Source organism: Notolabrus celidotus, chromosome 15 (assembly GCF_009762535.1).
Source record: "Notolabrus celidotus isolate fNotCel1 chromosome 15, fNotCel1.pri, whole genome shotgun sequence".
NCBI lineage: Eukaryota > Metazoa > Chordata > Actinopteri > Labriformes > Labridae > Notolabrus > Notolabrus celidotus.
Genome location: NC_048286.1, coordinates 16,093,344 through 16,105,807, shown reverse-complemented (window position 1 = coordinate 16,105,807; position 12,464 = coordinate 16,093,344). Strand labels below are relative to the sequence as shown.

General features: G+C 40.3%; 1 protein-coding gene across 3 annotated transcripts in view; it reads right to left on the bottom strand.

Annotated features, from left to right (window-relative positions):
* Positions 1-2,200: 2,200 nt before the first annotated feature.
* LOC117826163 (aquaporin-4-like) overlaps positions 2,201-12,464 on the bottom strand; it is a 90,746-nt gene continuing 80,482 nt past the window's right edge. The window contains exons 1-5 of one of the 3 annotated variants that reach the window (XM_034702044.1): positions 6,106-6,335; positions 5,247-5,664; positions 5,002-5,166; positions 4,157-4,237; positions 2,201-3,346 (exon numbers count right to left, since the gene is read on the bottom strand). In XM_034702044.1, the coding sequence (XP_034557935.1) occupies positions 3,104-3,346; positions 4,157-4,237; positions 5,002-5,166; positions 5,247-5,664; positions 6,106-6,167 (969 nt within the window). In that variant the 5' untranslated portion in view covers positions 6,168-6,335 and the 3' untranslated portion in view covers positions 2,201-3,103. Of the gene's footprint in view, positions 3,347-4,156; positions 4,238-5,001; positions 5,167-5,246; positions 5,665-6,105; positions 6,443-12,464 lie in introns of those variants that run through there. The other 2 variants (XM_034702043.1, XM_034702045.1) reach the window with 2 other exon arrangements.

Here is a 12,464-nt window from a genome sequence, read left to right as displayed (position 1 = left end):
GTTTAACGCTGTTTTTCTTCACGAATCCCCAAATATTATTTGCTAATGATCTTTAAGGTGTGTGTTTTATCTTTTCCCCTCTTCTCTGGCGTGTGCTGGGAATTGAGAATCTGAATATTCAAGTGGCAAGAAATCAGTCTGTTCTCAGTTAGATAAGCATGAGATGCACTTTGAGATATACTCGGCTGGCATGTGTATGATGTGCAAATGAGGCTCTGGTTATAACAATATTCCCATCATATAGCCATTGTTGATAGTTGCAATGAAAGTGAATGCAAATTAATGAATTATGGAGGCAGCCACTGTGAAGGCTATCCATGTATTATCAGTTTTCTGCTAAACATCTTGCTGATAAGCCGTGATGTCAACAGACAGACAGCGCTCGTCTATTATTCGCTGTCACTTTTTATTTGGCTTTTTCTAACTGAGGAGGCTACAGAGAGTCTTTGGAAGTTTGTCAGCACACAGAGGGAACATTTTTGTGATTAGATTTTAGACTTGATTGGCACCTAACAGCATCTGCTCATTTACGAAAGTGCACAAATCCCCAATAATATTTGGCTCACACTGAAGCCACATCAATCAATCATTTTTATATATATATCGCACCAAATCACGAGGATAGATATCTCTGGACATTTTATACAAAGAGCAGGTCTAGACAGTACTTTTAGATCCAACATTAATCCAACAGACACTTGACAAAAGTGTCTGGAAAAATGTAATTTTGACAGGCAGAGACCTTGAGCAGAACCAGGTTCATTGGTGGTTATCCATCTGTCGCTTTGTATCCATATTTACACATGAACACTTTTCATTCTCCCTGTGCAATTTGAAATTCATAACAAACCAGATTCCCTGTCCAACAGGGACTGCTCTCCTCACCTGTCTTCCTCGATTAAATCATTGGACGAGCCAAAGATAAATCAAGACTAAGTGAGGCCTCTCCTTATCATCTGTCTCAAGAGGAAACAGTCAATGTGTGAAACACTGGATTTATGCACTCATTTATTTAGGCTATAAAGATGATTAAGAGGAGCTGAGAGGGTTCTGGCCTTCAGCCATAAAAGCCTTGAGGGGATACAGACAGCATGCCTTCAGGTAAAGGAGAGTGCTGCTTAAATCTCAGTGCTGTCCATTTTTAGCCCCTTGCTGTGGGCCTTGAAAAACATCATGGGAAAAATCATACGATTAGTTTTGAGTTCAATCTTTACCTCTCTTAGTGAGAGAAGTATTGCAAATCTAGCTCAGTTCCAGCAGGCTTTGTACTGAAAGGACTTCTCTCACAAAAATGTAAAAATTACAAGTTATCACAAGGTTAGAAATAAAAGTACTTCAGTATTAAATCTATCCCGTCAGGGTCTCTGTTACAGGTCTGTCCTCACTTGATTCTCCTGTGTGATTCTGAATTAATGGCATGGACCCATTTCAAAAGAAATATGGCTCAGTCTTATGAATAAAACTGACTTGTGTCTACCAATGTTTGCAGTCTAACCTGAACATTCAAGGCTCGTGGCTGCCCTCCCCTGGAGAAATACAAATAGAACATTATTAAAGTGCCTGTAATTCACAATGGGGCCAGTAGGTGAGGCTAATGCCACACATAAAACCTGCAGTCACTTGGGGATGATGGTAAATAAGAGCAAGACAAGTCCGTGTAAGAGTAAAAAACTATTTTGATTTAGTATCTGAATTACACTGGCTCTCAAATCCAATACAGTTGCACCATGTAGACAACTTCAGTTGATGCGGAGGCATCAGTGAGGCAGATCATTTCCTCCAAATTACACAAAAAGATTGAACCGCACCTGTTCTCTTGGCAAAGGAAATAAAATGTAGACAAAATGGATCGCCTCAATTTGGTATCACAAAGTGGAATCACTTCCTGTGCTCCGTGCTGATTGAACGAGATTACATGGAGCTATTCTCAGAGACTTTACTCACCTGGAACACACAGCGTGGACATTTATTTGACCACAGGGAGACATAATCTAAAGGTAGATGAGCCAATCCATCATTGATCGCAACCTTTCTTCTCCCTGGAGCACATATCCGACTACCAGGAACAATAAAGTTCAGGGGAAAGCCTTATGGGTTTGGTCCCTACATTTCTTATAACAGTGAGAAAAATGTAGATTTGTGCGGCTGTCTTGCCTCTTTCACTTTTTGCACACAATAAATAAAGCAAAGCATTTCTGATGACTTAAAAATTTAAAAACTTTATTACTCCTCGATATATTTCACATTATAAGCATTGAATATAAGAAATATTTAAACACTAATTCATCTAGGCAAACAACAGATCAGCAAATTACTTTAAAAAATGCTTGAGTATGAAATATGTAAATCACAAAGAGAAATAAGACCGTAGCTACATCTAGATCTATAAATTAAAAACATCTAAGAATTAAAATGATTTAAATAAAAAAATAAAACCACCATATCACAATAAAGAAACTGGAAAAGTTGAGACAGACTGAGTGTTTCCATAAAGATGAGCTGTTTTTTTCGCTGACTAATGCACTGAAAATAGAGAACACTGGAACATGGCTCTGATGATAAAGCTTGTCTGAGCTGTCTTATATTGCTTGGGACTTGTAATGTGCTTAATGATCACAAGGAAAATCCCTGGCTGTTATTACATATACAGTACGTGGACCAACTATGACACTAATCCAAAAATAACAAGCCTGCATTTTCTTCTTCACTTCTCCAATTCAGCGTGATGACCCCTCGTTATTGCTCGACCCTCTCCGCATATTTCCTCAACCCGATGTATTGCTGCGCTGCTGTCGTTCTGAGGGGTGCAATGTGTGCGCTGCATGCCAACACTGCAACAAAATCATTCAGAGAAGGCCTCAGGAGGAGTATTGAACAGGTTGTGGGATTGAGCCATAACAGCATATTAGCTTTATGACAATGAGAGTAATTCAGCCTTTTTCTGTGACACCTCATGGACAGAAATCATATTCTGCTTGGATGATTTCAAGTCTTTGAAGTCAGATGGGGGGGGGGGGGGGGGGGCAGGCTCGAGATGGATACTCCAAAGTTTGATTGCCACTCTGCTCTACAGATTGGTCTCCATTTCCAGTGCACGTGATAGTCATACAGAAGATGGTACTTCTCCTGTCGAGTCCTGGAAAGAATCCTTTTTCTCGCCTTTCTCCATGTCAGAGATAGAACCCGGCTTGATAGCCAGATCGTCTGTTACCTCCCGGTATTTCCCTGATGGGTCCTTCTGGAAGACCTGCTTCAGCCTCTCCTTCATCTCAGGGTCAGGGCAATACAGGTACTCATACAGACCTGCAGCCATGATGGCCCCAAGAATGGGTCCAAGCCAGTACACCTAGCACAAAAAGCAAGACAAACAGCTTTAATGAGTTAGCTGGTTGATCAGAACCTATGGGAGATGTTTATTACTGTCAACAACATGCCCTTATATGTTGGGCTGCAGATTGAGAAAAAGGGCAAGGGGATCAGAGTCTGCAGCATCAAGCATTTACCTCCAAGAGCAGACACTTTTAAAAAATTGATTCCTGACTCCCACAACATGGCACCATGCTGTCTACAAATGTCTCAGTGGAAATAATTGCCTGGATACATAAATTCAGAGCTAATGCTATTTTACACCTTTTTCTGGATATCTTTCTATGTAGGAGGGGGAAAATGATTCAAAGTTTTGGTTCCCTGCACAATTTTTTTTAAGGTGGAGTCAGAAAATCAAAAGGGTCACAAGCAGGGTGACAGTAAGCTTATAAACAGCTGCTGTGGGTTTCCTTGTAGTACCTGATAGAAGTGAAAGACTATTCTCTGAAGGTGTCTTTAGGTCACAGCTGTTTTTACTGGTCTGGCCATGGGGCTGGTAATGTGACCTTACCAGGTTTCAACATGCCATACACTAGCCCGGTGCCCTCCTCAGGACATACAAAAAAATCATCACTGGCCACCTCAGATCGTTTCGGAGTATCAAGACATGACACCAGGGCATTGGATCTCATCCAGTGAGCTGATTTATTACACTAGAAAGCACATACTAGCTCTTACAGGGATGGCACATGTCCACACTGACCCAGACCCTATCAGGAATAGGATAATAATATTTTGGCTGCACAAAGTCCTAAAAGAAAGATAACCCTCTGAGAAAAGTATCTCTTACCCAGTGGTGCTCAAAGTTCAGAGTGACTACTGCAGGCCCGAAGGATCGAGCAGGGTTCATGCTGGCTCCTGTAAAGGGGATCTAGACAAAAATGAGAGCATTGAGAACAGCGTAAGTGATAAAACGATTAAAGTTTAGCAAAACTAAGTATCAGAGGTATGTCTTGTGTTATAATGCTGTCCTGCTTTGACCTACAGAACATGTTTATGCATGACCAAAGGAAAGTAATATATGCGTTTACTAGACAGACACAGGAAGACAGTTTTTAAGCAGTGGGAGAGATATCATCTATTTCCCTGTGCACTGATTTGCTCTGCAGGGTTCAGGAAGCCCCCCCCAGAGATCGGTTGCTATGCGATGGAAGCCTCCAATGAAGATGTGCACGCACGTGGGTGTGAACCAGCAAGAAGCCAACAATATCACACAGTGAGGAGGAGATGCTTTAATGCACCTGCTCTTTCTTAAGAGGCATCAGTGCTTTAAGCTCTCAAAAAGGTGCCCGCACTTCAGGCTAGCCGTGTTCTTTGATTCGTTAATGCTTTGTGCTATATGTAAGGCTTCTGTCCACAACGGCTGTGAATCACTGTTTTACTTTGAGGTTTGGGAGTTCAGAAAGGTGTCAACTGATATATAGACGTGACTGCAGTGTTGATGTAGTGTAGTCCTGTTTCATTGTAGGAATATGGATTTAAGATTTGTTGGCGTCCATTGACTTCCTCTTGCTTGAGTAATGAGACATTTTGAAAAAAATGTGGCAGGATGCTAAAACAATTTTGTCATCGCCTTTCCTACTCTTGCTGCAATGTCATCCTCCTGTAACATTTGATTAAGTGGAGGGTACTTACTGCAAATAAGTGTCCAATAGCTACAGCTAAACCAATAGAGAGGCTAGCAGAGCCTCCCAGGTCTGAGCGTTTGGGATCACAAGTGGCGAAGACAGTGAAGACAAGTTCGAATGTGATGAGGAGCTCCACAAGAAGGCCATGACCCAATGAAAGGTTTGAGTTCACCTTGGAAAAAATAAGTTTTGTTAATGTACTGAACTGCGAGAAAACTTGTAATGCTAAAGTTTAAATTGTCAGACTCTTACTGTCGTCACACCGAGGGGGCCTCGCAAGCCAGCAGGAGTGACCAGGTAGAGGATCCCAGCTCCTGTGATTGCTCCCAGGCACTGAGCCACCACATAGAACAATCCCTTTGCCAGGCTGAGCTTTCTAGTTACTACCATAGCTGCAGTGACCGCAGGGTTAATGTGTCCCCCGCTGATGTGTCCAAAACACTGCACCATGGTGGCGATGCTCAGTCCAAAGCACAGGGAGATAAGGACTAAATCAGCTGGTGGAGGTTTCTCCTCCCCTGCAGCCCAGTCGATAGTGGAGCCCAGACCGAGGAGGACAAAGATGAGAGTTGCCAGGTATTCTCCAGACACAGCCCTCCAGAAGTCCTTGGTCCAGATTCCTTTGAAAGCCACCATTATGCTCTGACAGTTACACCAGGACAGGAACCTCCTGGCAATGAGAATAATGAGCAAAATGATTAGCCTACTTATGTATTCCTGGTGTGTGTGTGTGTGTGGCTGTAAATGTAGTGAACCCCATCAGAACAGCTGCCTCTGGGCACAACATTTATAACTCCACCAGGGATTTAAGCCAGTGACTTTCCATCACAAAAAGCCACACAGAGCATTCTTTAAACATTGTGTGTACAGGGCAAAATTATCACACTTACTGCCAAACCAAATAGTGCTGTCACACATTGAAGTCACACCAGGATAAAAAGGAAAAATCTCTTGACTTATAATCCAAAAGAGAGGGTGATTTACTTTGATTAAAACACAAAAGTTACTGCAGATTTTTAAAAAAGCAACACAATTGTTTAGCTAACTTCCAATGCATTAAAGTTGCACCAATAACTATATTTTTCTCCAAGATCAGAAAGCTACAACTTACCAAAAGCAATTACACGTTCTCCCTGTCTCTGTCCCCACTGTCAGTGAAGTGTTTTCATTCATAAGTCCTGATGAGTTATTCAACCAGCAGAGATCTCTCCCCCCTCATCACAAGTTGAAAAAAGTTGAAATGGCTGTGACCTGCAGTACTTACAGCAAAGCAGCAGGCAGTGTGAGAGCAGGAGCAGAGCAGAGAGCAGGTCTGTCAGACGAACATGATCCACACATTGTGCCCCGGGATTGCATCCAGCAGCTTTATTAAGTTACTAACCAGGCATCACCTCACGGGAATTAAACAGCCAGCTCAGGGAGAGGGGAGGAGTCTGGAGATCTGCTGGCTGTGCAAAGAGAAGCACACTGTTGCTCAAAGTGCAGCGGCACAGAGACTGAGTCAGCCTCAGCATCTTAGTCATTTTAGAGATATGACAACATGCATGATGGTGTTAACATGATAACTAGTGTATTTATATTTGGAGGAATTTAAAACACATTACAATTTGTAAATCTAATAAATTAGAAACTTACTCAAAAAATCTCAAATATAGAATTATGGACCCCCTAAATTTGAAACTTTTTCGCTGTTTGACATCAAATATTACATCAAATGTAAAATCTTATGTCTTGAGTTGAGAGATTGGTTTCATCTTGTTTGCTCTAAAGAGTTTTAATAGCAAAGTGTTTTGAAATAGGGGTACTGTTCCTTTAAGAAACAAAAAAGTACCTTCATTAATCACTAATGAAAAAACAAGCAGTGCCAAAACTCACACCAACTGACAAAAAGTTCAGATAAGAGTACATATTTCAATTTTGTTGAACTTCTCAGGGTGGTTAGCTAAAGGAGGGCAGATGATTAAGAAATATGAAAAAGGCGCCATGATGTGTCCTTTGGTCTGAAGCCTTTATATTGTTGAAAAGAAGCCAAGAATTTGTTATTGTGTAACAAGAAGGGTCTGAGGGTTGGAAGCAACATCCAGGTTTATAGAAAATATAACAGCCCTGAATAACATGGTCTGTAAGTTTGATTGTTTTAAGAATTCTATGAACAAAAAAAGAGCCAGCATGTAGTGAACAGAAAGATATTCATGTTGTGTTATGAAACCTGTAAACATGAATGTGTACTATGAGAAGCCCACAACTCCATCTTTACTTGAAACCCTTTACAGAAATTGCTCTAATTTAGCTGAAACAAACTTCTTTCAGACAGGTTTTCCTGCTTCCACTAAGGTGTGCTCAAGACTCTTACAAGAAGAAAACAAACTACTCCAGATGACTAAAAATAAAATCCCATTTTGTGCCAAAGGGGAAACTGTATCTGCCTTTATTGGGTGCCCTCTTGATATTGATCTTCAGGAAATAGGGGTTGTGAAACCTGTGAAAAGCTGTAGGACTTCTACTGTAAGCAATGCCCAGTGTAAGTGGTCAGTGGTGCTCAGGGAGGCCATGCCTCTCAAAAAATCAGAGCACCCTCTCCCCATCTTATTTCTAAGGGAGAACTGTCTGCAGCTCCTTAGGAGGAAAAGTCAAAGGCGTGTGAGAGCTGCCAACTGAAACTATTTTGGGTTTAAGCTATTTTTTTCTGTTCCTCCTTCACACTTGTATCTATTTCAAGTGAATAACTGGATCACGACTTTTGCTCCATCCAGCTAAAGTATATTCACTTTTATAGACCTGGTTCAACAGGAAATGAGAATGTAAATCCAAGCCTTTAAAAGAGCTTTAAAGTGCAGGAAAATGAACAACTGACTTGCCAGGAAAAAAGGATAAAGATGTGAATGCTGTCTTATCACATGTAAGTTTGAAATGGATTTCCTATCCATTTCAAACAGTAATACCCATGTGTAGTGATTACGCTTTTCTGTGTATGTGTACTCTTCTGGTCTATGATAGATATGATAGAAATATAGAAACCGACTTGAGCCCCGATTGTCAGGACTCCTGACTCGACCTGGACTTGAGCACTAAATGCTTTCGGACTGGAAAGATGAAGAGGTCTCTGACTTATTTACAAGAAAAGACTGTTTTGTTGTGTTGGTTTTTAAGTATGAGGCCCTGATCATTTATTCAGTTTGATCAAGTGCTGGCATGTGCATGTACATGTATGCTGTTCAGCAACTGTTCCTGTCAGGATGTCTAAAGAAGCACCACAAATCAGAGGTTTTGCTTTTCAAGAATTTACAGTTAATGCAGAAAGAGCAGTGCAACATGTGCAAGATCGAGCAGAAGAGGGGGACAAACACAAAAAAATGTATAGACACCTGTCCAGGATGAACCCAGAAAAGTAAGTGAGATGCCAGAGTCAGCCTATTTGGACTTTCAAGCACTGGGACCAAGATGTATGGTTGGTTGAAGTTCTGATTAACAGAAGGCAGGTTGCAGGTGTTTTGGGTTTATTAGACACCTGCATCAGAAATTATGAGCATGTCTCCTCATTAAGAGATGCATGGTGTGCATTTACACATGACACACAACACTGTAACTTCATTGATTATTTAAATGTATTGACACTGACAGGATCAGTTATAATTTAAAAGTAATGTGTTTTCTACACATAGACAAGGTCCTACACAGTCAGTCCAGGTTCATAGTCAATAGTTAAAGGCACTATGAGGAGTTTTTCACCAGCTGAGAAACAGACTGAAACCAACACTGATGCCTCTGTATGACCTTCAAAAGCAAACAAAACCATAAACAACAACACTGATACCTTCTCTGTTGTCATTTGTAATGCCTTAAACCCCTCTGAGGGGGTAGGTGTCAGACCACATGACTGACATTTGGCTTTAGAAACACCCTTTTTCGGCTGTTTTCATGGCAAATAATCACATTGAGTGATAAATCTGACTGTTAAATGATAGCTGGGTGAGGTTTTTGTTGAAAACACTACTTTTGCATGTACAGAACATGAGATAAGAGGTATCACTTTATCCACAATGGGGCGCCAACATTGATATAAATAAAAAGTTCCTCACAGCAACTTTAAGAGTCAAACTGTGGCCCTTTTTATTATAAACATTATTAATAAAGGGGACTCGACTTTGATTAGACTCAGAAATGCGCTGAAGACTTAACATCCTTTGTGAATGCATATCCTCAACATGTTTTACTCCTTACGTTATAAAAACACTCAGACAATTTCTGACCAAATGTCTCTACAGTGAGAGCTTTGCCTTTATCCCATTGCTGCTGCTGTTTGTTTGTACTGATCTAAAATCAGATCATATCAATCTTTCTGGAGGAGTAAACCATAATTATTTAACATTGACATTCAACTTTCTCACTGTATTTCTACTCTAACTTTCTTTGACAGTGTTTGTTTGTTGCTTTTATGATTATATAAACACAATAGCATCACAGAGGGCGTCTTGTCTGGACAAATCTACACTGTCACATAAGTAAACAGTCATCATTTCTAAAGCATACTTGTTTCATACATTGTCATATCTGTTGTAGCTCTTTACAAGCCCTTGTTATATATTTGTTTAAACAAACACACTCTTTGAGTGATAAGGAAAAAGATCAGATTAAAAACCTACTTGCTGCAGTTTGTACTGCTCTCGGCTCCGTGGTGAAAACATAGCACCACTAGTATCATGCTGCTTGAAAAAAAACACTAAATACAGTGTTTTTATATCAGAGGATTTGACTGAGCTTCTTTCTTGTGTAATTTATGCAGACTGATGTAGGACTAAACCTTACATGAACACATTATGTATTGAACAGAGCTGACATGCTGAGTGGTTGTTGTTTTGGTTGATTGTCATGGTAAACATCACGTGTCTTATCTTCTGCAAGGAAACTGAGCAAAATGTCTGTAAATGTCTAAATCGACAAATTTGCATGCAATGGAAAAAAGGTCAGCATATAACTGGTTTCTTTGATCAAATAAAGAACTTCATTTCTATCACGATTCAATATTTGTGATTCTCTACACAAACTCATCCTTGTGACATTTTGGTACATACTAAATCATGGTGCAGGAGGTATGTGAGTTAAGAAAAAGAAAGAGTGAGGGAGGTTTTTGTACCTGTGATAAAGGGATCATCCAGTCTAGCCATGAATGCTGGAATCATCAACTTTGTTGTCAAAATCTGTTGACTTCACCGTGGTTTATTTGTAAAGGTTGATAAGACTGGTAATTTAAATATTATTTACTGTAACAGTCAGTGACCCAGTCTGCACATGTACATCAACTTACAAACGGTTTCTATGTAATTTTGCGGTAATTTTTTCGTGACCAAATCCAATGATGCGTTCACTGACCATGTAAGTGACCTTGCTCTGAAAGGACATTCCCTGGAGTTTTCACGTGTTTATGTGTTAATATTTGTCTAAAAAATCCTTCACGCTCTTTTAGGCAAACACAATGGTTGTGCTTAATGTTAGGAAACAAGGAGGTTAAGTGGAAAAGTGACGGTGATTTTAGATTTGAGGATAAAAGACGCCATACTGGATTTTTCTCCTGTCCCACATTTTTTGTTTGTGTCTAATCTGTGTTTATTTTGAATTGAGATACTACTGTAAAATCAGAGTGCAAATAAAAGGCGGCTGTAACAGAAAAACCTAACCTTTGCTCTGGATTCTCTGCCTTCTCCTCCATGGGTGGGCATGAAGGTGATACACGTTTGCTTCTTGGATTTCAACATGTAGAGGACATATTGAATGCATACTGCTAACAACTGCTCACCAGTATTAGAAGAACACGATCTATGCATTACAGGAAGAACATTTTTGTCATTTTGCTGTCTCAATGGGAAGAAGGCCACCTCCTGGGAAGAGGAGGAAGACATATCGTCATCACTTGTCATATTTAGTGGCGCAAACTTGTATCGTATTGCACACCTTGTTAAAAACAAGAGCAGAGAGAAGCCTGGATTTCATGGAAGCAACATCTACTTCATGTGTCCCTGAATCAAACCAAGTATCTGCAACATTAGCTCAGAGTTTTACATAATGTAAAGATAAGTTTAAAACATAATCTGTATTTCAAAGGGCGCCAGTGTTCTGTCCAAAAATGCTTCCTATCAAGATGTGCCACCAAGCGGCTTTGGAGCATTATTTGAGATGCACTTCTCCTGAAATCATATGGCAAGGTTTTGTAGGAGTATAACACACTTTTATGATGCCAATAGAGTGAGGAGGGGTGTAATATAAGGAATCTCTTAATTGAAGCATTATTGGAAAGGGGACTATGTCTACTGAAATAGTTTTCTCTGAAATCTTAAATTAAGGTCTTATACAGTATCAAAACATTCTCCCCATACTCTGATCAAACAGGGTTAGCAGTGGTGTAATATAAGATACAACATGATTTGGTAACGTAAATTCGTAGAGGGTGCTGGTCACATTCCAACCAGGACACGCCCCCCTCAGTCGAGACTACAAGACTCAAGACAGACAGCTTAAATGGAAGGCATTCGGAGTCATCAAAGATCCCTACAGTTTCCGGCAGTCATAGTGATCTGTGGACATCAACATGCGGACAGAAATCAACACATCCTGACATTTAGACGTACTCTGAAGCTAACCTGATCCAGGCTGGGTTAATTCTGAACGCGGACACTGCTACTCAGTGCTATCACTTCTAGGTGCTACGGGCACTGTGCCACTTCTTAGATGAGACCACAGCGACAACATCATGTGCATATACTCTATAGCATCTATAGCGTAGACTAACGACCCTACTTAGGACCCTTTCGTGACTACCTGGACACACCCACGACTGTTAGAGGCTTATATTTTCTAGCTCTTCCCAAGTCTGGTCAGAACTGAAGAAGCCTTTTGGAGGAGAGGTGAAACATCTCCAAAAATTTCTACCATTCCAGTTGCTTTACAGATCAAGCCTTGGATCTATAGTGTCTTCTATCAATTTGAGCTACAGTAGCATTTTTCACAAAGCAGCACATCTTGACAACACGTTTTTAGTGCAGCGGTTACGACATACAGAGGCTGTTGTCCTTGTTGCAACAGCTATAGGTTCAATTCCAAACTTGACCCTTAGCTGCAAGTCATCCTCTACCCTTTCCTCCAAACTTTTTTCCTGTTTCTCTTCAGGTGTCTTATCCAATAAAAACAAAAACGGCCCCAAAACTGACCCAAAAAAATATGTCAAGGTCAAACATCCACTCACTCAAGTAATTTTTTACTTAGTCAACCATTCAATGAAGGAAATCAAATACAAAAAAAGTCAACATGGGCATGACAGCAAAAAGCAGCACCTCATATTTCACCATACGGTGGAATAAAACCTGCAACATATGCATGAAATGACAATTATGCACACCATAGAGCTATATTTACAATAGTAAATATGGCCACCAGGCTAGCCTATATTCCATTTTAATTTAAATCTGCACACTATAC